The 26,193-nt window shown below is 41.2% G+C and overlaps 1 protein-coding gene across 1 annotated transcript in view; it reads left to right on the plus strand.

Moving 5' to 3' along the window:
- LOC117484747 (netrin receptor DCC-like) overlaps positions 1–26,193 on the plus strand; it is a gene marked incomplete at its 5' end in the record, with an annotated part of 117,971 nt that overhangs the window by 11,930 nt on the left and 79,848 nt on the right. The window contains 4 exon segments of the mRNA XM_034133164.1: positions 2,655–2,750; positions 15,937–16,175; positions 20,399–20,537; positions 23,288–23,395. Of these exon segments, the coding sequence (XP_033989055.1) occupies positions 2,655–2,750; positions 15,937–16,175; positions 20,399–20,537; positions 23,288–23,395 (582 nt within the window).

Below are 26,193 nucleotides of genomic sequence, written 5' to 3' on the forward strand. Positions count from 1 at the left end.
AGAAAGCTGCTTGAGGTGGAAATCTAATTATGAAAGGACCAATAACAGAAAACATCCTCCCCAGTGAGCACAACAAGCAATCTGCATGCCAAAGAAGACAGTGAAGAATTGGTGGGATTTTCAAACGCAGATGAAAAGTCCCATCTGAGGTCTCATAATGGAGTAATGAAAAAATAAAATGTGGCCGATGCATTGCACACATGGATTAAGTGCACGTATGTACACGACATTCATAATTCATGGTGATTATTAATTCATGTGTGAGGCGTCTGGGGAGTGCAGCCGTGTTGGTTTAACCGATGTGAGGGTTTGATGCTACATGAAGAACACATGCAGCATCATCAGGATGCATGAGCATCAGCTCAGACGTCTCAGTCAGAGGGTCCTCAGGGACACAGGAAGTCCTCATAAGACAACTCACTACTGTCACTTCCTTTAACCTGGAAGAAACAACTCTCTGTTCCCAAGAAATTCATAATGACACAATGGAATAGTAATAAAGCACTGAAATATGCTCTATTAGAAACTCAAATTATTAGTATGAGTGTCTCCTTTAAAACTCAACCACTGTTATTTACCAGGATTTAGTCATGTCCATCAGTTTTCCCAAAAAGTAACAAATATATTTGGTAAGAAAATCTTAATAAAATGATTGTTTTTTTGTTTGTTTGTTTGTTTTTTGTTTTTTTAACACTTTATTTTTGAAAGTTTTCATTACAAAGAAAAATCATATAGAATGTCATTGAGCAGTCAGATACATACTGTAGATGCAACAGTGCACATTTAAACCAGACTGCCAAAAAGCAGATCAAATATACCCCCCCCCTACCCCAGCATGAAAGACAAATGAGTAAATGTAGACGTTCTCACAGTTGACACACAAATTAAATAAATAAAAACATACAAAGCAAACGACAAACAAAAAGACAAAATACAAAACTTACAATATTGCTTTAGAAATGGTAGTAGCCCAGATTCAGCAACACTCAAATCTATACACACTCTTCTTTAAAGAGTTAAGTCCAGCTTGCACTTCTCTACGTGTGTGATCAATGGCTGCCAGGCCTTATAACATCTATCAGTAGATCCCTTCAGAATGGACCGGATTTTCTCCAGATGCAAACACTGCAACTGAGGCCTGTACTACGAAGCAGGATTTTCTCTTAGCCGGCTGACTTCAGGGAAAACTCTGGCTTTCTGGTCCTACGACGCTGGTTCACTTCTTAGCCGGCTAGATCTCCATGGTAACTTATGCTGAGCGGCTAGCCTGCTCCAGAGCAGGTTAGGTTGCAGGCTAAGAGATCAACTCAGTGAAAGCACCGCCTGCTGACCAATCAGAGCTCCGTGTGCGGAGTTTAAAGCGATCAATTCATATTACAGGATAGAGGAAATACAGAAAAACTGCCGTTGCAGGAAAGACGGCCGGCAAAAATCACCTGACTGTGTGAACGTGAAAATGAATAGAATATCCCCTCCCATCTTCAGAGCAATCTGACTATTATAACATTAGCGTTAAGAAAGCTTACTTAAATATCTGCCACGACATAAGTAACCGGATCAGAGTAACATTAAGTACAGTCCGCGGCACTGTGAGTGCAGACGTCGATGTGTCCCATTATCATTCATATCATATCACATCATAATGTATCATATATTTCCTTATCTGAGTCAGCTGAGCCGTATCTGGCCGTGCAACACTCACAGTGTCACATACTGTATGCAGAAGTATTATTTTAAGCAACACATTAAGTTGACGAAACACTTGAGTCAAATGTAATGAAAGTCAGATCGTGTCTTAGACGGGGCAGTGATATCATAAACCTGTTAATGTACGCATTCAAACACTTTTTCTTTTACCAGCTGTATTCACCTTGCAGGTGCAGCTATGTGGCTTTTATCCTGGATAAAGTGTTTAAGTCATGGATGTTTAAAGTTTAACTTCTTCATATTTGACTAATATTAAAGTTCACTTTTCATTCAGGAAGTATGACGCTGCGCTGTCAGTACGCTTCTCCATGTTTGTGATTGGTCGAATGCTCCAAATACCACCCCTTTCATGTGAACGCGCACCTAACTAGATAGGACACGGCTGGCTTGAGCGATCCACTTGATAACCAGCGTCGTAGTACAGCTTAGCGAGAGCGCGTATGTTTTGGATTGGGCCAACCGGCTAACTCAAACATATCCAGGTTAGGTTGAACCGGCCTCGTAGTACAGGCCTCAGGTCTCTAATCCAGTGAGTATGGGTGGGTGGTGATTCATCCTTCCATTTAAGAAGAATTAGTCGTCGAGCTATCAACGATGCAAAAGCAATGGCATTTCATTTATATTTTGGAAGAATAAAATGATTGTTAACAGGATAATAGACAACACTACAGAAGTCTGGAAGAAGACACAGTAAGCCTTGGTTAACCTTTGACCTTTCTTTCGATTGGTCTCTAATTAATTAATTAATTGGCTAAACATTCAAATATATATCCATGTATAAAGAATGGAGTACAATTGAAAAGTAAGATGAATTTAGAAATGATCTGACTTCTGAAGTCTTCTGAATCCTGTGATGATGGTGTGCTGTGTAGTATCTGCTGATGTCATGTTCAACCCTTTGTGCTTCTCCTCTTCTCCTCTTCTCTTCTTCTCTCTCTGTCTCTCAGAGCCCAGCTCGCACTATGTCATCTCCCTGAAGGCTTTCAATAACGCCGGAGAGGGAGTCCCTCTGTACGAAAGCGCCGTCACACGATCTCTGACAGGTACACACACACACACACACACACACACACACACACACACACACACACACACACACACACACACACACACACACACACACACACACACACACACACACACACACATACACACACACACACACACACATTTGAGTTTGCACAAGAACACTGAGTACGCTGGTTCATCCAACTACATGGAATGATCTGACAGAGAGGTGGAGTGAGGACGGGGCTTTTATGGAGCAGTGGCTATAGTTTAGTTTTTATAATCAGTTGTTTTCCTTAGCTACAACATGTGGTTGTTAGCTTAGTCACCAGGAAAAAACTATTCCCAGTAGCTGATGCTTGTCACGAGTGGCTGGCAAAGAGTTGAGTATTATTATTCAAGGCAAATAAATGCAGGAATATGTCCTCCTATTTACGTTCAATAAGATTATCTTGACCCCACTCCATTAGCAGCAGCAGTATAACTAGGATTAGCTTTAGCAATGCAGCAGTGTTAGTAGCAGTTGTTGCACAAAGCTACGCCTCTGAAGCTGGGACAGGCTGCGCTGAGCTACAGAGATGGAGAAGGCTCACTGCCACACTATGGGGAGAGATGAGACAGCTCAACATGCTCTGTGGCCGGAGAGGATCTCTGAGGCAGTGCCCTCTCTGTGGCATTTCAAATTGTTTCGCCAAATGCGTTTTAAAAAACTGCAAAAATCTGTGGTAATAGCTGCAGTGATTGCAATCACTGCAGCTGCTGGCAGCCTTAGTAATAGACTGGTGCTATTAGATCAAATAGGATAACATAAGATATCCTTTAATGATCCCTGTAGGACATTCAGGTTTCTGAGCACCAACAGCAACAAGGGTGAGACACAGGACAGGACAGATATTCATTCATACAAGGATGATGATGATAATAATGATAATAATAATAATGATAATAATAATAATAATAATTATTATTATTATTATTATTATTATTATTATTATTATTATTATTATTATTATTATTATTATTATTATTATTATTATTATTATTATTATAATAATAACAATAATAATAATCATAATCATATACTAATAACAATAATAGTGAAAGTAAAGAAGTGTAAGGAATAGAAATAGCAAAAAATGATGTACAATATTTAACAGTATCAATTCAAATTAATGTGTTTACATATATACAATGTATAATTTGTCCGGCAGTGGCTCAGTCAGTAGGGGCTTGGACTGGGAGCCCTAGGGTCGCTGGTTCAAGTCCCCGACCAGACCTAAATATCGAGTGTGGACTTGTACTTGGAGAGGTCCCAGTTCACCTCCTGCCCTGCCGTGGTGCCCTTGAGCAAGGCACTGGACAACCCCCCCACTCCCATTGCTAGCTGCCCACTGCTCCTGGTGCTAGGATGGGTTAATTGCTAATTGCAGATATATTCAATACATTTGCATGAACATTTGGAAGTGCAAGTGCAATATGGTGCAAGTCATGAGTACATACAGTGCAGGTTATTCCACTTTTTTGTATGGGTTTATGAGTTCTCATGAGGAGCAGCAGCAGTGATAAACAAATACAGATGTCTTGGTTGTTGGTACATGATGTATACTATATCTCCCAGAAGTGTGGAAGTTCATATTTATCATGTCTTTAGGAAGTTTGTCGGCTACTTGTGGTTTTGATTAGCTGAAAATATTAAAAATGGACAGTCTGTCAGACACTCAATCTGATCCAACAGCTGAGTCCTGAAATATTCATCCAGAGGAAAAGGTTCACACACCAGTCACAGATGTGTGTGTGTGTGTGTGTGTGTGTGTGTGTGTGTGTGTGTCACATGTGTATGAACTGTGGGTATGTGTGTATCTATTTATGTATGGAGTGTGTGATGCCTTACATCCAATGCTAGTACTGCATGTGTTAGTGTGTGTGTGAATGAGAGAGAGCCTCATTAGCTCTCCCTGCACACTATGGGCTGTAGAAGTGAGATAAATGAAACACATCCAACTCTCAGCCAAGTTTCATCTTATGAATGAAACATCCGGCTCTCCTCCACTCACCCAGCAGCCTGCGGATGATATAAATCCTTTATTACTCATAAAAAGTGTCACATTTCTGTGGCTTTTCAACGCTCATGATGTGATGATAGTCACATGGACACCAGAACCCCAGCGCTCACCACAGCCTCCTGACCTGCAGGACAGCAGGGTTTCATGGTGACACTTTTCAAAAAAGGTTTGTTTTAGCTCATTCTTGTTCTCCTGGAGTTAAAAGAAGAAGAACAAGAGGGAGTAGATAAAGGTTGAATATGGATTAAATATATGGATCCCAGACAGAGAGACACAGCAAAGAGAGAGGGAGAGAAACATTTGATGGATTTTAGTGGTTGCTAATTTAAAGAGAATGTAAGCAGCAATGGGAAATGAATGTTGGCAGAAAGAGGAAGAGATGGAGACAGAGAGACAGGACACATGGGGACAGGAGGAGAGGCGTGGGAGGTCAACAGGAAGTGGAATACTCTGGGACACACTGCAGGCACATGGTCAGAGATATCCAAATAAATTGCTTTGGATTATGATTATATGATTATTGTTCTTCCGCATTTTAATGAAGCAGTTCAAAATCATATGCTGCATGCAGTGGCAGCTGGTGCATTTTTCTCCAGGGGGGGGCTCTACCAAAATGTAAGCAAACTTATACACAAACTCAAAACACATGTCATATTTAGGGCTGTCAGTTGATATAAAAAATAAAAATCAAGTTTGAATAGCTGAAGGTCTTGTGATCATTTGAAAGTTGGAATGAAGTGTCTAGCTGAAAGTATGTGGAAGGAGAAGCATTTGGCGCAAGGTGTAGGAAAAGAGGATTTGAAGGCATCTCCCATTGACTTCCACTTCAAAAAGAGTTTAAAAAGCTGAATATTTCCCATCGATTCCTGAACAGGCTGAATAGTTTAATATTTGAATGGTTTCTGTAGCTGAAAATAAGCTGAAGTTATGGAGTGCCAAAGTATTGGCTGAAATAATAAGGGGAAGAATAAATAATCGAAGAACTATAGTGGAATGCTGTGGCACAGCATTCACACTAATAACCGAAAATACCAGCTCACTAAATCAAAACCGATCAAACCAACTACAAACTACTACGGCGGATTGGGCAGAGAAGGAGTCCGAGAAAGTTGCTCCCCCATGTGACGTAATATGACGCGTTTGACGTTAAAAAAAAGCAGTTTTTAGTAGCAGAGCTCAAAACGGCTCCTTTCCCTCTGAATTCTTGCCCTTATGTCTTGTCAAACATATCAAATCCTGCATTAACTTTTTCAATTCAAAGGTTAAGCATAAATCTAGTATAAAAAAAAAACCTGCAAGTTGCTCTTTAAGTTAAGTTAAGATAGAAAAGGTGTACGAAGCAAGCTGCAGCCTGGCAGCTGACATGGGGCCTTTCATAAAGTGGAGAGCTGTCATCACAGCCGCATCTCCTTGAAGTGCTAAAGGAACACAGTATCTGAACATATATGCAGTTCCACAGACACACACAGGCACGTGAGGAGTTCTATCCTGAGATATATGGTGCTGGAGTGGAGTTACTGTGACAGTCTGGAGTTGATACACTGAGACCCTGAGGGCTGAGGCAGAAACTAAAAGCCATTACTGTTCTGACAAGGTCATCCACAGTGACACACACACACACACACACACACACACACACACACACACACACACACACACACACACACACACACCACACACACACACACCACACACACACACACACACACACACACACACACACACACACCACACACACACACACACACACACACACACACACACACTTTTGGCTTGTTATGCCAGGACAGGCTGAATCCTCCGTCAGTTTACGGTGGCAGGCTGCTGGAGAGCTTTTTACGAGAGCTTTAAAAAACGTCTCGTTAACGGTGGGATTCTCGTTAATTTACTGCCTGGTCTCCGCCTGGCCGCCCACACACTGCAGAGACAGTATTCTGTCCTAACGGAGCTTTATTGTGATGCTGGACGAGCAGCTTAACCACGCCAGTCTGCTGCAGTGCCCCCCCGCTCCATCACCTCCTCCCTCCCTCCCTCCCCCCCTGCAGCTGGGCCTCTCTCTCCAGCACAGTTCAGTCTGACTCTCTTATGCCCCTTTCACACCAACGCGTTTTCAGCGCCGGCTCGGAGCTAGCGCCTGAAAAGTACCGGTTTTTCCTGTTCACACCGCAGCGGCGCCGCCTCTTAGCTCCGGAATCCGGTTCACTTCCAGCTCCAAAAATGTTTCGGTCTAGAAGCAAGAGCTTCGGAGCTAAGAGGCGGCGTCGCTTACGTCTCTCTTACGTTGAGGCATGCAGGAAACTAAACCCACCTCCCCTGAACATGGGTCGACTGAAGAGTCTCGTCATGCCTGCCTACAAGAAGTAGCGCTGAGCAAAGTGACTAGAAGACAACCACACACTTATAAAAAAAAACACACTTTATAAAGTCAGGCAACACTAACCAGGCTTCGTGTGATTCTGTTTATTTGTACCTTACTTTGACCATCCGTTCTCTGTTATTGATCATTGTGGAGAGCAGGCAGACGTTTTGTTTTGTATTATAGCAGCTATCGGATGGAATCAATACATGGGCTGTACAGGTTGTCATGTCCGACTATCACAAGTAGAATCATAATGAAAAATACGCCGGTAAAATGTGCCTGTAGAAAACGGCTTAGCAAGTAGTCAGTTTAGCTTAGGTTGCTATGCTAACATCACCCATGTTATACCAGAGAAACTTTCATAACAGCGTTGTGATGCCAAACAGCGTCAATTCAGACTGACACACATTCACTTAAGGGGAACTGGGGATATGTATCAGCTGCTTGTGTGACAGTCAGACAGTGAATACTTTAGAGCCGTGTGAGCTAACCCGGAGCTAACGGGAGAATAAACTCCCGTGGAAGAGCAGCCAGCACTGCAGCGGTCGGTAAATGCCGCTGAAACACATTAATAAACAATGAACCACGGCACTCTGGAGAAAAGTATAAGGTTGGAGAAGTCGTTATTTAATTTAATCTGGCTTCGTATGATTAAAAGCAACACGATCATCGACCCGACGCAGTCCCCCGTTGTTGTTGTTGTTGTGAGCGCCGTTGGGGAGCAAATCAGCGATGTAAACGGTGACGTCATGACGCAGCAGCGGCAGCACCATCTCGGCTCTGAGTGGTGTGAACAAAGCGGGAGCAGAAAAGGGAAACCGGAGCTGAACCAGAAAAGCTCTAGCTCGGAGCTAGAAAGGGAAAAGCGCTGGTGTGAAAGCCGCATCAGTGGTCTCTCTCACTCTTCAGATCAGGGGCTGATGTGGTCTCTACAGTGCAGGACCTTCAAGTGGTAACAATTATGGAGTTCATGCACATTTTCTCAACACAGTCACAATGCCTGACTGAGAGGAATTGTGTTTTTCATCATCCACAAATAAAAACATGCATGATTTGAGTAATTTATGTTGTTCACAAAAATCTAACTAACTTGAATACATGTTAATATTTTACAGATATATTTCCAACTAGACACAAGTTTTTTTTTTTTTAATATACACTTAATTGTCCCACAGAGGGGAAATGTGCATTCTGCATTTGACCCATCCTAGTGTTAGTAGCAACACACTCTCACTCCCTAAACGTCCAGGAGCGACGCTTGGTCAGGGTCCTGTGGCGTGCAGTTGGGACGCTCCGAGGTTCCTTCAGCTTCATAAACGGACGCAAAGAGCTTTCAACTGATTGCAATGTATTCCCATCGCCGGCGGTATTTGACGCTCATGGAAGCACGGCATCCATTTATGTCGGCGGCTGTTTAAAGGCAATGTGAGCGTCCATTCCCATTGGATAACGGAGGATTTTACACCCGGAAGTAACTATTCTCGTTACTGTCGATTGATTTTACAGTGATATCTGCACTACTCATCAACTCAAAAACACCAGATTATCCTTAATTACACAACATTGATTGGTTTAAATTGTGTGCAATGCTTTTGTATATTTCCCCTTCGATTCGGAGAAACAAATATTTTTTCGGAGTTTAGGATGGCCGAAGACACTACACTACCCATAATCCTCAGCTATCGTTTAGGACTACATCATGTGCTTTGTTTGACAAACCCCGTGATTAGTTCTCAAGCTCTGTGATTGGTTGACCTCCAACTGCATTCCATATGGAAAAAAAACGTTTCGTAAAAGATCAAATCATACTTTATTCAGCAGTGCTTGCTTTACTCTTTGAAAGTCATCACATGAATGCATTGTAATAATGGTTTGGCTGCATCAAATATTACACATCTGTCGTAGTTCTTTATTTATCTACAGAGATCGGGCTTCAGAATAGACCGGAAACTATTCTTTTACCGTTCTGTTTTAATTTCACAATAAAGTTAGTAGTAATAATTTGTTTTGATATTATTGTTTTTTATTAACTACTAGACCGCTGGGTCATGTTAAGACCATCTTTTCTGTGTTGCTGTGGGTTTTTTACATCACTTTTGTGTTACAAATATCAAAACAATAACAGAATATATCCGTCGTAAACTAAACCAGAAACAGCAGTATATTTTATTTTGTTAACACTGTAAACTTGACAGCTTTTTAACCCAAACCACCTACTGGTTAAAGCACGTTATTACACGTTTAGAGTAATGCAATGCAGGTAGATTGGGTTGCTTTTTATTGACTGTTTAAAATGCCTTTTTCTTAATGTCTTTCATTTTTGTGAAGCACTTTTGAATGTGTTATATTTGATGAAAACATTTAAATATTAAGAGTATATACAAAATAGGAGGAAAGTAGAAGGTCAATGATAGAAATATAGAATAGAAAATATCAAGAAGATACTGTAAATGGTATCTAGAATAAAACAGTTTAGTGCCGGATGTACAAAGATATTAATAGGAGGATGTGCAAAACAGACAAACTAATTAGGCTTTATTTAAACATTAAATAATACTTTAGGTTAAGGTCTTCTTTTAAATACATGTAAGGAAAAAGCTTTGGGGTATCTATATTAAGCCTGACAAAGTACTTAACGTTTAATATATTGCATGGTTTGTTTTGGGACTTGACAATCAACTTTCCTGCAATGTTAACTATGTTGAAGCACTTATTTTAACTGATATTATACATATTTATTATACTCTTATAAGATGTATGTAGATAGAATAAGAAATGTGCAGAATATGACAGTTTAATGGTGGAGGTACACACATATTGATAGATCTCTTGTTGAGGAACCTATGACCCAAGTTTGTTATCATTGCATAACTACACCGTAGTTGTGTATATGATATTTCAATAAACCTTTGAAAATCTTGAAATCTTGAAAGGGATGTGCAAAATAGCCATTATATACAGTTTTTGATGAACGATTAGAGAATAACGAGTAATGAATATGCTTTATAGGGATCTGCAGATACATATTTAGTCTTCTCAAGCACCAACTATCAAATATCTCGCCTGATTGTTTGCACTTGACAATCACCTTCACTGAATTTTACTCAGGTGTAACTAAAGTCTGATTTAAGGGTTGTTTATATTTCACATCATTAATGCAAATCTATAAAGTAACTAAAATAAATGTAGTAAAAAATACCAGGTTAACCTTAACCTCTTAAGCCCTGAGCCTGTTTTTCAGGTCTCTGGCTCGAAAATGACATTCCCAGAACAAATGTGACCTGCTCTATCGAAATCAGTCGCATTGACCCGAAGACACATTTTGAGTTGTATACACTGTTGGAAAGAGGAGATTCCTAGCTTTCTAATGATATCAAGATTTTTGTTGTACTCCAAATATTAAGCAAAATATGTCACATTATATAATGACTGTCACCGAGTCATCATTTTGAGAAAAAGGCCTTCAAAGTTTCCTCTTCTCTGGAATCCATCGATCTGATTGATTATTAGCGGAGCAAATGATCAAAATAGTCCGGAGGGAAAATATTTCCGTTTGGATTACTGGTCTGGGGGAAGCTCGCGAGTGTGTGAGTGTATGTGTGTGTGTGTGTTTGTGTATTTTTGCGTTAGTGTATATTGTGTTTGTTTCCCGGGGAAAACACTCACGAGAAACACCGGCTGTTATGCTTGCTGTGACGTTAAGTTACTCCGTTCTCCGCTTGTAAATATGCCGTTACAAGCTTCATAGTTGTATTTATCATCTAAATTTGCCGAAACAAGTTTAATATTCTGAAAGCCAAGACTTTGTTTAATTGAAATCAGATGAAAACAAACTGTAACGGACCCTGCCGTGTTATCTATGATTACTTATGCCTTACATTCATAATTTCAGCCGGAGGGAGGGGGAACTGCGCTACCGAACAGCAGATTGCGATTGAGAGGTGCCTGTCATCTTCCCTTTACAAGCTTCACAAATGTATTTATCGTGTGATTTTGGAAATAAAAGTTTCATATTCTGAAAGCCAAGACTTTGTTTATTTAAAATCAAACAAAACACCCGAACCCCGAAAGAATAGTTTTTTCCGCAAATCCACGTTTATTTTGAAATGAGCCGTTGCGACATCCGACTGATTTCGATAGAGCGGGTCACAAATGACCATATCTTCCCTTCTAAAAGATATTTTTACATAGTAAAAAACTGTAAATTATAGTGTCCGTCCAAAAATTCTTTTTTACTTATAGTGAAAACTACCCTTGGATGATGGGTTAGTAGACTAAAAGCTTTAGGAATCCAAAGTACAACATATAATAAGTACCCTGTATCAAGATTGATGCAAAACAAGTGAAATTTGACCTTTTTAGAGAGGTTTAGCCAAAAAAAAACACTTCTGGGGTCATTTGGGTGGATTTGACCTATCTCTGGCCCCCCTTGGTCGATTTTGATGAATGAAATCTCTTTATAACCGCTAGAGCCAATGGAATCGAGGGAAAGTTATATACACACCAAAACGTTAACAAATAAGGAGTGAGAGTGACGCGTTACCAAAACCGGAAGCTGCATACACTCTGGTGGCTACCATTAGCAGCTAACTTTTTTCCGCTCCGATTTTTACATAAAAAATGGAATTATGGATTATAAATAATTTTTTCAAAGGCACAGGTACATTATCAACCTATGGATCAACAGTTGTAGTATTTTCTTTTTTCGTTTTAATGCCATTGAACACGTCTTTTGACCTAATTGACAGCTACGGTGAGACGATCTGCCGTAAATGCTCCGTAAAGGTACTGTTGTGATGTCTGTGTTTGCTTCCCCTGTCGCAAGTTCGGATCGCTCAGTGATGATACTATACCTAAATAATCTGTGGAGTCTCAGCTTTAATAGGCTATATTGTATGTGCAGCTACGATAAGTAATAAGGGTATCTTTATCTTGAATTGTGTGCCGCAGTGCGTTAGAATTATTTCGCTCAGGGGTCATTTAGACGCTTCTTATGAGACTTGTGTTTTGTTTTGGTAAAAATGGTTCATATCTTCAGTTAGCTGAGATTCTTCCCGTTAATCTGGTGCTACAATAGTTTCATAAATGTTAAGAAGCCCTGAGACATTATCTCGAAAAAAAAACGGTGGTAGGGGTCCAATGGGGGGACCGCCGTGCTTAAGAGGTTAAAGAAAGCCCTCAGGAATATAAAAGACCCCCATCACCCCAGCCACAAACTGTTCTGTCTGCTGCCGTCTGGCAGGCGGTACCGCAGCATCCGGACTAAAACCACCAGACTCAGGGACAGTTTCATCCCACAGGCCAGAAGACTATTAAACACCTGAACTTTGAAACAACATCCATAACATTCATCTGGCTGCTACTTAGAAATTATTTATCTAATATATCATATTCCAATCACTTGTATATAGACTCTTATTGCACTATTTCACTTTTTACTATTTTGCTATTTTTCTTTTTGTATTTACTTGCACTATTTTTTCTGTGTATCTGTTTTATTGTGTTGCACTGTTGGAGGAGCCTGTGACCTAAGGGGGGGGGGGGGGGTAGGACACGTTCGAGTCTTGATTTGGATAGTGTGCCGTCGATGGGTTTCATTCCATTTCAAAGTGCTGTTTGACGCAGTGTAAACTTTGCACACTGCCACTCCAACATCCAATCACAGCGCTTGAGAACTAATCACGGGGTTTGTCAAACAAAGCACATGGTGTAGTCCCAAAAGTTAGCTGAGGATTCTGGGTAGTGTAGTGTCTTCTGCCATCCTAAACTCCGAAAAAATATTTGTTTCTCCGAATCCAAGGGGGAAAACACAAAAGCATTGCAAACTAGGGGTGTAACGGTATCCGTATTCGGCCCGAACCGTCACGGTTCGGACGTCACGGTTCGGCACATGCAGTCACACGACGAGTACGCCTTTTTTTTATGAGTGGGAAAAAAGTCTGTCACTCAGTATCCATTACACTATATATAATCCAGGGGGCGGTATTGCACCTAAAAGCTGTTTGCCAGCCGCCCTAAACAACAAATGAAGAACAAGAAGAAAACACAACAAAACTAACAAAATACAAGAAGAAGAAAAGAAGTTAGTATGGCGATTTCAGATAACACACAGGAGCTAGAAGACCCACCTGCTTCTTTTACATCAGCTGTGTGGGAACATTTCGGGTTCCCTGTGGACTACAATAACGATGGAGTGCGAGTGGTGGATCGGACGAGGACGGTGTGTTGGCGTTGTACAGAGGTGCGGTATGCTAATGGTAACACACGCCAAACATGCTAAATCATATCAGAAGGCATCAGCCAGATTTGCCAATCACCGGAGCCCGGCAAAAGACAACAGCAGTTCAACAGCTTATCCCCGCTGTTTTTAAGAAGCTAATAGACATGAAAGCCGAATTCGACATCAGCCATTATAGATAATATGGCCATCTGACTGTGTGTGATACTGTTTGTGGTTTGTTTTTATCTGTGTAATACAGTTAATTATTCAAAATGTTAGAGTTCCTTATTTTTATACTGAAACTTGCACTACTGTTCAAAAATAAATAACAACAAACCTGGAATTATGCATTTGGGACTTTTGTTTAACTTTTTCTTGTTATACCGAACCCGTACCGAACCGTGACCCCCAAACCGAGGTACATACCGAACCGTGAATTCTGTGAACCGTTACACCCCTATTGCACACAACTTTAAACCAATCAATGTTGTGTAATTAACAAGGATAATCTGGTGTTTTTCAGTTGATGAGTAGTGCAGATATCACTGTAAAATCAATCGACAGTAAAGAGAATACTTACTTCCGGGTGTAAAATCCTCCGTTATCCAATGGGAATGGACGCTCACATTGCCTTTAAATGCCGCCGACATGGACCGATGCGGTGCTTCCCTAAGCGTCAAATACCGCCGCCGATGGGAATACATTGCAATCAGTTGAAAGCTCTTTGCGTCCGTTTATGAAGCTGAAGGAGCCTCGGCGCGTCCCAACTGCACGCCACAGGACCCTGACCAAGCGTCGCTCCTGGACGTTTAGGGAGTGAGAGTGTGTTGTTAGGAGCAGTGCCATTATGTACGGCGCCCGGGGAGCAGTGTAGGGAACGGTGCCTTGCTCAGGGACACCTCGGTAGCACTTGGTCTTTCGGGGACTTGAACCGGTGACCTTCCAGTTGCCAAGCCAAGTCCCTATGGACTTTTCCACCACCGCCCACAAATTTGCACACTGATCTGACGTGGCTGTCTAAGTTACCAGCCATTAGCTCGGTTAGCTAGTTAGACTTGTAGAAAGAAGACGTCCCCATTCGGACACAGCCATCAGTGCTGGACATCTGAATAAATCTGAGATGTCGACCCAGCTGGATCAGACAAGGGTCTTTATTTTATGACAAGGGTCAGATTATTTTAACACAATAAATTGCTGACTTAAGTTTTTTAGGTTTTAGGCATCTTTTATTTTCCTCCTTGAGTCAGTCAGAAACATTTTGTTGCTGTCACCTTATTACTCATTAATTACCATAAAGTAAAATGAAGTGGGGAGTTGATTTCAATGACTTTGACTTCAGTGAAACAGAATCAGCGCTATCAATTTGACTGATGTGATTTAGATTGTGATTGCTATCTAAATCTCTGCTCATTCCAGCTCTATAGCATCTGTTAATGTTCTGCTGCCTTCACATGCTCCTTCACTTCCTGGTTAACATGAACACTTCTTGTGAGGTGGTCAGGTGCTGCACGTCAGAAATCAGAATTGATATTACAATTTTGTACTTTTTCATTTGTTCACAGAAGAGCTACTCTTTCAAATACTCACACATTGGATTAACAGAAGGTGTCTAATCTTCACATTTCTGAAAGCCTGTGAAGGCAGCATCTGGCTTCATTTGCTCAAAAGCCATCAGCATGTGAACTGATATGAGGGCTGACAAACCCCTTCGAAAAATGTTATTTAATGACCGTGAAACACCACTTACTATGTGATGAATTTACAATATGAAAGTACATATTTCTTCTTGATTTTTTAAATCAGGATTCAAAGGCTTTATTATCATATGCACAGTAGCTAAAGTGTAGTTATGGCAATGAACATCTTAAGTCCTAGAATCCTCCAACAATGCAACCTAAATACATATAAATTAATAGAAAAATAGTGCAAGAAGAAACAGAGGAGAATACAATAGTGCAAGAGAATGTTGCAAGACCAATGTGCAAGTAATGCGGATGAAGTCAACTATACAAGTCAGAAAAAAGACAATAAGCTGTAACAGTAAGTGACCAAGTAAATGTAAATGTTTTCAAATGTGCAAATGTTGATGTTGAATGTGTCACACTGATACAGGTTTGTTTAGTTTTTTTTTAAACTGTTTTCAGTTTCTTTGGGTTAGCCATCAGTTTGATGTACTTCTGAGCGTGTCTCAGCAGAGACTCTGCAGGCTGTGTTTCATACGTTAACCCTCTGTGGACATGAGCGTCCACTTCCTGTTTAGGTACAGCCTTTACCTTCCACTGTCTTCTTATTCTGTGTCTCTTTCTCTCCTCTTCTCTCCTGTTTTTCACTCCCTCACCCCCCTCCCTCCCTCCGTCCTCTCATGGCTGCCCGCTGCATCTCCCCTCCTCACTTGCATGTCATCTTGTGTGTTTCTTATGTTGTTGTCTCTCGTGTAAATGACCACTTAACAAACCAAACTAATGCTTGTTTCACACTTATATAAATCCTCATTATCACACATTCATTACACGGAATGATTTCATGAATCATTCCCAAACACCCTGGTCCCGTTAACCCCACCACCCCCCCGCCCCCAGACCCTATAGACCCATCTGAGGATGACCACTTCCACATCTTTGATAAATACCCCACTCCCATGCCAGACACCAGTACTCCCATGATCCCCCCTGTCGGGGTCCAAGCCGTGGCTCTCTCCTCGGACTCGGTCCGTGTCTCCTGGGCCGACAACTCCATGACCAAGAACCAGAAGGCGTCTGAGGTCCGGTACTACTCCGTCAAGTGGAAGACCAGCTACTCCACCAGCGGGAAGTACAAGGTGAGGCCAGCTTCTCCATCACTCTTTAGTCTAACCTCAGCCAGGTGTGAGACAGTCATGACTGTGTTGGATTTAGATTTGACTTGACTTACTAAACCAGAATCTGAATTCCTTTATTCCTCCCACAAAGTGGACATGTACGTTGTTACAGCAAAGGAGAAGATGGAGACAAAGCACTATTAAATAGAGAGCATGCCCAAAATATAAAAAATATAAAATTAAAAGTTATTCCAAATTACAATTTCTGACATCACTTGAACTTTTGACTTGAATCACTCAATATCCCAAATCCCAGATGTTAGAAATATGCTTTTTGTTAGACTTGGGTACATCAGGTAACCCTGCCTTCTGTCAGGAGTCAGGACCTGTTTACGATGTGAGACTTGCACAACAATGCCACGCCTCTGCTCTCTTATGAGCTCAACACTCAACACACAAGGTTTTATGTCTGCAATGAATTCCATAAGTGTAGCCTACGTATTTATCATGCCCCTCTATGATTCAACTTCACCTTTTTGAAACTCCTTGTGAACAAGTTACCAGAGCACATGATGAACCTTCCGCTCCCTTCTCTTCTGTAAACACTATTCAAGGAGCATCAGAGTTTCACACCAGAGATACATTAGATGGGTGTTTGGCTGATGTGGGGGATGTAGAGACAATTATTATTGGAGACTGGAACACGGATATGCAACGTAAAGACACGTCCGTCTTCAAGTCCTTCAGTAGGATTTGTGATCTGCACGGCTTCAGCCAGCTAATCACCCAACCCACCCGGGTATGTGAAACAACACAAACTACCATTGATCTCATTCTGACCTCTGACAGGTCCAGGATCTCCAGTAAAGGGGTTATAGCATGCGGTTTAAGTGATCATTATATGATATTCTGTACCCGCAAAAAGCTAAAACAAAAGGCCGGCTGTCACAAAACAGTCATATCTAGAGACCTCAAAAACTACTCTAGCGAGGCCTTTAACCTAGAACTGGAGAGCCTGGACTGGTCAGATGAGCTCAGTGGTACACAAGTTGAAGAAACATGGCTTGGTTTCAAAAACAAATTCTCTGCAATACTCAATGATTTGGCCCCCCTAAGAACAACCAGGGTAAAAAATCGCGCTGAGCCGTGGATGCACTCCGGCATACTGACCGCCATGAAAACCAGAGACAAAAAATGCTCTGAGTTTCATAAAAGTCAGTCAATGCTTTCCAAAAGCACGAGCAGTGAACTCCAGGCCCACGTGACTGAACTAAAAATTGAAAGAAACAGACTAAGAAATGACGTAAGCTCCATGATCAAAACTGCCAAAAAGAATTTCATCAATGACAAAACTGAGGAAAACAAAAATAAACCCCGTGAACTTTGGAAATTACTCAATAACCAGCTTGGCTGCAGTAAAAAACTCAAAACGAGATTTTCAAACGTAAACATAAAGACAGATAACAGGCTCATCACAGACAAACTGGATGTGGCCAAGTACTTGAACATTTTTTTTCACAAACATAGCCACAACTCTTGTAAATAAATTACCCTCCCACTCAGGGCTTTTTGGAGTAGATCACATCATGACCTACTACAAAAACCTAGGGGTACGCAAAGATGATTTCAGTCTAGCAAGGGTAACAACAGCAGAGGTACTCATTAAACTGAGCGCCCTCAAACCTAACAAGGCCACTGGCCACGACAATATCCCCTCCAAATTCCTCAGAGACACAGCAACCGCCATCTCACCAGTCATAGCTCACATAATTAACCTCTCCATAAAACAGGGAAAAGTACCCAAAGACTTCAAAATTGCAAGAGTAACCCCCCTGCACAAAAAGGGCAGCAAATTGGACCCAGGCAACTACCGCCCTGTTTCTATACTTACCTCCATCTCGAAAGTCATGGAAAAAATAGTATATGAACAGGTCGAAAAGTACCTCGCAGAAAAGAAACTAATCTATGAATTTCAATCTGGCTTTAGAACATCCCACTCCACTGACACATGCCTTCTTTATTTGACCGACCACATCAAACAAGAGGTGGACGAGGGTAAATACTGCGGCATGGTGATGCTGGACCTACAAAAGGCTTTCGACACTGTCAATCACCCCATTCTGATTGACAAGCTAAAAGCAATTGGTTTTGATAAACTATCGGTGAGCTGGATGCAATCCTACCTGGAGGGGAGAGAACAGATGGTGGAGGTAAACGGTACTCTGTCCCCCCCCCTCCCAGTGAGCTGTGGTGTTCCACAAGGAAGCATATTAGGTCCGTTACTGTTCCTAATTTATGCAAATGACATGTCATCAGCATGTGACTGCAACTTGTTCCTGTTCGCGGACGACTCAGCCCTGCTGGTCTCTGACAGGAGCAGATTGCAGGTTGAAAAAACCCTCAGCTCCGAGCTCGGCAGAATCTGCACCTGGCTCGCCGATAATAAATTATCATTACACCTGGGTAAAACAGAGTCCATTCTCTTCGGTTCGAAACATAATCTCAGCAAATCCGACGACTTCTCAGTTGCAGTGGGTGACATTATTGTCACAAGTAAGAAGGAAATTACATACCTAGGATCTATTCTTGAGGCAAACCTCTCCTGTGACAAAATGGCATCCAATGTAATAAAAAAAGTCAATCAAAGAACTAGATTCCTATACCGGATCTCCTCTCTGGTAAACAAAAACACCCTGAAAACTCTGGCAGGAGCACTCATTCAAGGGTACTATGACTATGCTTGCACGTCATGGTACCATAGCACCTCCAAGGCGCTAAAAACAAAACTTCAAACATCGCAAAATAAACTGGTCAGACTACTGCTTGACCTTTCATCTAGAACCCACCTCACCTCTGCCCACTTTGACAACCTAGGATGGCTTAGAGTAGACGACAGAGTACAGCTACTTGCAATGGGCCTGGTCTACAAGATCCACTACACCTCTATGGTACCCATGTACATGTCAAAATTCTTCCCAAAGGTCAAGGAATACCATGATCATAACACCAGAGGGAGCTCCACAAATCATGTAAAACCCAGATTTGGCACAAAAAAAGGGGAATACACGTTTCGCAATTATGCCACATCAAGGTGGAACGCTCTTCCCACAACTGTAAAGGAAAGTAAAACTATACTTACCTTCAAAACCTCTCTTAAAGAGCACCTTCGGGGGAAAGCATTGCAAAACTGGCCCCGGTAATGGTACAAATCTCAACCTGTCGTACAATGGACAGCTTCCCCCCCCCCATCTATGTATATACTCGCATTTTAGACTCTGTTACTAACTGTATATCTGTAGACTTGGTATGTCTTAAATGTCCGGTTAGGATGTATTAGAACGAAATCTAAAATGAAAATTGTAAATAATCCATCTGTATGTAAAAAACCACCTGTATGTAAATTGTAAATAAGCCATCTGTATGTCATATATGTCTTATATGTCTTAAATGATATGATGAATTGGAAATGGGGGACCCTGATGTAAACAAGACGAAAGTCTTTCTCTGGTCTGCATCCCCTTAACAATTGTATGTTTTGAGCTGTACTGTACTGTACCCAATATACAAGCTGTTAATAAACTTTTCAATCAATCAATTCAATCAATCAATCAGAAACATGGATCTGAGCATGGAGAATCGATCTTTTGTTCATCAACACATTTCTTAAGAAATAATCCCCAGCTGACAGAAACAAGGAGTTTGATTGTTTGGCAGTAACAGGGTTAAACATTACCTGGATTACACTTGGTTGTATTGAAACCAAGACAAAAACTGGTCTTGTCATTTTGTTCTTGTTCGCTGGTGAGATCTCTCTTCTTCTCTGGACTTCATCATCTGAAGTATGCTTGAAAAACCAGGGAGATAGGAAATCTATACCAGGGCACACAGTGTGCTCACCTTAATAAACTGCAGGCCGACGGAGAGGGGAGTCTTTCTTTCTTACCCTGAAATCAAGACATTCTGTTCTGAAAGTGCACATACACCTGAGTCTCTGCACCTGCCAGGGTTTATTTGTATGAACTGATATTGAAGGCTGAAGAATACATCTGAAGTAAACACAAGAACAGACTGAGTGTGTCCATAATACTCTTTGGTATTATTCTTTTAATTATGTCTCCAATGTTTTTATATAAGGTATAGAATAAATGTAACAGCAGCTTTAATGTTTTGTGTTAAAAAACACCTAACCATTTCCTTCAGTTAAAATCTAAAACTATCTCAATTGTACAACTCGTTTCTTCCAGTCTGCAGACACCACGGCGCTCACCCACACTGTCACCGGCCTCAAACCAAACACCATGTACGAGTTTGCTGTCATGGTAACCAAAGGTCGCAAGTCCAGTACGTGGAGTATGACAGCGCACGCAACAACGTATGAAGCAGGTAGGTGTGTCACTCACACACACACTTCTGTTTCTATTGAGGACCCACTGGCACAACAGATCTCCTCCCACCTGATGATGCTCACTAATACACACTGTGAGGCCGGGGGCACGCTTTTATTTCCCCAACCGGCATCTCCCCCCTGTCGTGTTCGGGTCAGATCTGACTCATTTACTACTTTGATAAATGATAGATATTGTGTTTTACATGTGATTGTCTCAAGGCCTTATGATATCCTCCACAGTAGGAATGTGAACATATCAACTTGCTGATCAGCACTTTCATTGAATGTTGGTGTTCCCGGTCAAAAACGACGGCCATAGGGAAGGAAAGGGTTACCCTACCCTCTTGCATCAGATAGTACACAACCACATGACAACCATGTTCATTTTGGAGTATATTTTCAGTGTCTATTCTTTGTATTTTCACTGCAGTTATTCATGTAAACCAGTCATCTGAGACATTGTTTACAGCATTTGTAGTGTAGTGTTGTAGTTGGTCAATTCGGACCAAATGTAGATACTGTGTAGATTAGTAGTACACAGTCTCACAGCTGGTGCATGGAAACATCTGGAGGAAAAGCTTCTCAGCAGTGTGAGCAGCAACAAGAGTTCTGCTGTAGAACCAATCTCTCTAAGAAACGAGTGATGGTGCAGAATCAGAGATGGTTAGAATCATATATGAACATGAAATGTTAAATCAATCATTCCAAAGGTTAGCACTTACTGAAGAGGATTGAGTGAAAGAGAGAGCTGTGGGAGAAGATCTGCAGAGTCATAGTGAGACATGTGAGGTAGTAATGTCATGTGATGCTCTAAACATGCAGGAATATGACTGGACGTCAGCTAGTGGCTAAACAGCATGAGCCAATGATGGTGAAGCATGCATGAAGCTGCCAGAGGGGGAGAAGTACTCAGATCTACTTGAGTAAAAGTAGAAGTACCAGAGTGTGGGAATACTCTGATACAAGTCAAAGTCCTGCATTCATAATGTTACTCAGGTAAAAGAAGAAAAGTATTATCATCAATATATAGGTAAAGTACCAAAAGTAAAAGTAGTCATTGTGCAGATTGGTCCATTTCAGAATAATATATATTTTACAATTCTAGTAATTGGTTGATTATTTTTTCAGTTTTAATAAAGTGATTTTCCGCTTCACTGACATGTAAAACAAACACGTTTTGTCTTGGAGAGTTTGTTGCCTGACATGCAGGGAACAACTGCTGTTCACCAAAACAATATGTGGGTGGAACTTTTCTTTCCTTGAACAGTGATAACTTTTAATGAGTGGTTTCAAAATGGTCAGAAAAGCTGTTGGGTTCAGTGAGGTGTAGGCAGAAGCCCTGCTAAAAAGGCAATTGTCTGCAACAGTGAAACCCAGCCACAGACTCAAATCAGAATGTCAAGGTATCCTTTCAGGATGTTTACAATCATGTTTGTCGGATTTGTCACCCAATTAAGCGTGAACGACATTGCCCCCCGAGGCCCGCTGGATTACATTGACATTCAGAGCGAGCAGACGGAGCCCACTCAGCCCCTCAGTGGTCCACAGCTCTGGACACACACACTGACCACATTTCACAGAAGACACAGAACAAGCTGCCTCCACTGCAGCTGCACTCCTCCACCTAATGTTCAGTATTCGCTGTCCAGAAGACACCAGCTGAGGACATTTGATAGAACATGTCGGTTATAACCTGCTGAGAGAGCCTTGGAAATAATGGAGATATCATTTGGTCTCAGCAAATCTCTCACCATCTAACTGGCTAGTCGAAAACAATATAATTAAGTTTTACCTAATATGTTTTATTTAAACTTGATATTATTGCTTTCAACTAACCTGATACAGTTATGTGACATTTGTTGACCTAATACATTTAATTAAAGTCAACGTTTCCGTTCAGTGCACAGGACCTGATGACATTAGATTTGTTGTGGAATTCTGGCTCCCCAGAGGAAAAACCTAATGATGTATATGATATAGTGATACCACCATCAGTACACATTGTTACTTCCATTTACATTTTAAACCGTGAAGAAAGTTCTGCGAAAGAAAAAGAGAACATTTTGAACTGGTAAATTAGCAATTTAGAAAGTTTGCAGGCGGTCATGTGACTGAACACTACGTTAACAGCATTTAAAAAATGTTAAGGAATAGTTTTGATTTGAGTTTAGTTACATGAGGATAATGCTCCCTGTTCTGAAATGTACAAATGTCTAATTTTATTTCAAACTGGGTTTACAGTTATTCTAATCCGACCAGGCAGAGTAATTATCCAGTATTACAGCATTGAATATAAACTGAAGACAGCGTTGAGCGTTCAAACCTCAACTTACTTATTATCCAGCGCTGTGAGGTCTGTCCTGGTACTGCTCAGTTACACCTGTGACTCCATGGTGACAGCTGAGCAGAAACAGACCTGAGTCCTGTTGAGACGCTGAATGCATGACATCTTCACACCAGGGGCAGTAACAGGAAACAGTTTCCTGTAGTTCAAACTAAGTTACTGCAATACAAGAAAGTCTCAGCAAACAGACGCTGAGGGGTCTAAATCTGGGTTTCAAACGTTCTGAAGCCACAAGACGATAGGTGACGGCGTCCGACACACATTTCCAAAAAGCACGCACACTGATGTTGATTGGTTCCACGAAATATGATTTCCTAAACAATAAACTCTGGTTGACCTAAAGATGTCTCATCCTGTACTGCTCATACTCATCTGTGTTCTTTTTCTTTCCATTCTGTTCAGCTCCTAGTTCTGCCCCCAAAGATCTGACAGTGATCAGTCGGGAGGGACGACCCCGCGCCATTCTGATCAGCTGGCAACCGCCCATGGAGGCTAACGGACGAATCACAGGTGAGGATTTACACAACGCACCAATCACAGTACATCAGTGGACTTATTACTTATAACTTGGATTTTGTTCACACTGTAATTTTACAATTATATTTAATTGAATATGCTATTCCTTTCAAACATAATGTCAATAATAAACTTACTTTTTTTTGGCCCTTCATTGTGTTTATTTGACAGTCTACAGATTTCTATCTTTCCCTGTCAACTTGTTTATATTTTACTTTTTAGTTCTGTTTTATTTTCTATTTTGAGATGTTGTATTTTCTATTTGTTAATTATCTACTCTTTTTATTTTCACATGATGTGCAATACCTTGTTTTAGAATGCTGTGAAATATATCTTATTTTATACTCACACTCACTGTTCAACTACACTACACACACTACTGTTCAACTACACTACACACATACTGTTCAACTACACTCACACAATCTGTTCACTCCATACACACTACTGTTCAACTACACTACACCCACTATGTTCAACTACACTGCACACACACTACTGTTCAACTACACTGCACACACACTACTGTTCAACTACACTACACACACTACTGTTCAACTACACTACACACACTACTGTTCAACTACACTACACACACTACTGTTCAACTACACTACACACACTACTGTTCAACTACACTACACACACTACTGTTCAACTACACTGCACACACACTACTGTTCAACTACACTGCACACACACTACTGTTCAACTACACTACACACACACTACTGTTCAACTACACTGCACACACACTACTGTTCAACTACACTACACACACTACTGTTCAACTACACTGCACACACACTACTGTTCAACTACACTGCACACACACTACTGTTCAACTACACTACACACACACACTACTGTTCAACTACACTACACACACACTACTGTTCAACCACACTGCACACACACTACTGTTCAACTACACTCACACACACTACTGTTCAACCACACTACACACACACACTACTGTTCAACTACACTACACACACACACTACTGTTCAACTACACTGCACACACACTACTGTTCAACTACACTACACACACTACTGTTCAACTACACTACACACACACTACTGTTCAACTACACTGCACACACTACTGTTCAACTACACTACACACACACTACTGTTCAACACACTACACACACACTACTGTTCAACTACACACACACACTACTGTTCAACTACATACACCCACAACTACTGTTCAACTACACTGCACACACACTACTGTTCAACTACACTACACACACACTACTGTTCAACTACACTGCACACACACTACTGTTCAACTACACTACACACACACTAGTTTCAACTACACTACACACACTACTGTTCAACTACACTACACACACACTACTGTTCAACTACACTACACACACACTACTGTTCAACTACACTACACACACACTACTGTTCAACTACACACACACACACACACACACACACACACTAGTTCAACTACTACACACACACACTTGTTCAACTACACTACACCACACTACTGTTCAACTACACTACACACACTACTGTTCAACTACACTACTACACACTACTTCAACTACACTACACACACCTACTGTTCAACTACACTGCACACACACTACTGCAACTACAATGCACTCACACACTACTGTTCAACACTGCACACACACTACTGTTCAACTACACACACACACACTACTGTTCAACTACAGTGCACACACACTACTGTTCAACTACACTACACACACACTACTGTTCAACTACCCTACACACACACTAGTTCACAACACTGCACACACTACTGTTCAACTACACTACACACACACACTACTGTTCAACTACACTACACACACACTACTGTTCAACTACACTACACACACACTACTGTTCAACTACACTGCACACACACTACTGTTCAACTACAGTGCACACACACTACTGTTCACACAACACACACACACATACTGTTCAACTACACTACACACACTACTGTTCAACTACAGTGCACAACACTACTGTTCCAACTACAACACTAGTTCAACTACAACTACACACACCACTACTGTTCAACTACACTACACACACCACTACTGTTCAACTACCCTACACACACACTACTGTTCAACTACACTCCACACACACTACTGTTCAACTACACTACACACACACTACTGTTCAACTACACTACACACACACTACTGTTCAACTACACTACACACACACTACTGTTCAACTACACTACACACACACACTACTGTTCAACTACACTACACACACACTACTGTTCAACTACACTACACACACACTACTGTTCAACTACACTACACACACACTACTGTTCAACTTACACTACACACACACTACTGTTCAACTACACTACACACACACTACTGGTTCAACTACACTGACACCCACACTACTGTTCAACTACACTACACACACACTACTGTTCAACTACACTCACACACACTACTGTTCAACTACCACTACACACACACTACTGTTCAACTACACTACACACACACTACGTTCAACTACCCTACCACACACACTACTGTTCAACTACACTGCACACACACTACTGTTCAACTACACTACACACACACACTACTGTTCAACTACCCTACACACACACTACTGTTCAACTACAGTGCACACACACTACTGTTCAACTACACTACACACACACACTACTGTTCAACTACCCTACACACACACTACTGTTCAACTACACTGCACACACACTACTGTTCAACTACACTACACACACACTACTGTTCAACTACACTACACAC

The sequence above is a fragment of the Trematomus bernacchii genome, unplaced genomic scaffold, assembly GCF_902827165.1.
Source record: "Trematomus bernacchii unplaced genomic scaffold, fTreBer1.1, whole genome shotgun sequence".
Lineage (NCBI taxonomy): Eukaryota > Metazoa > Chordata > Actinopteri > Perciformes > Nototheniidae > Trematomus > Trematomus bernacchii.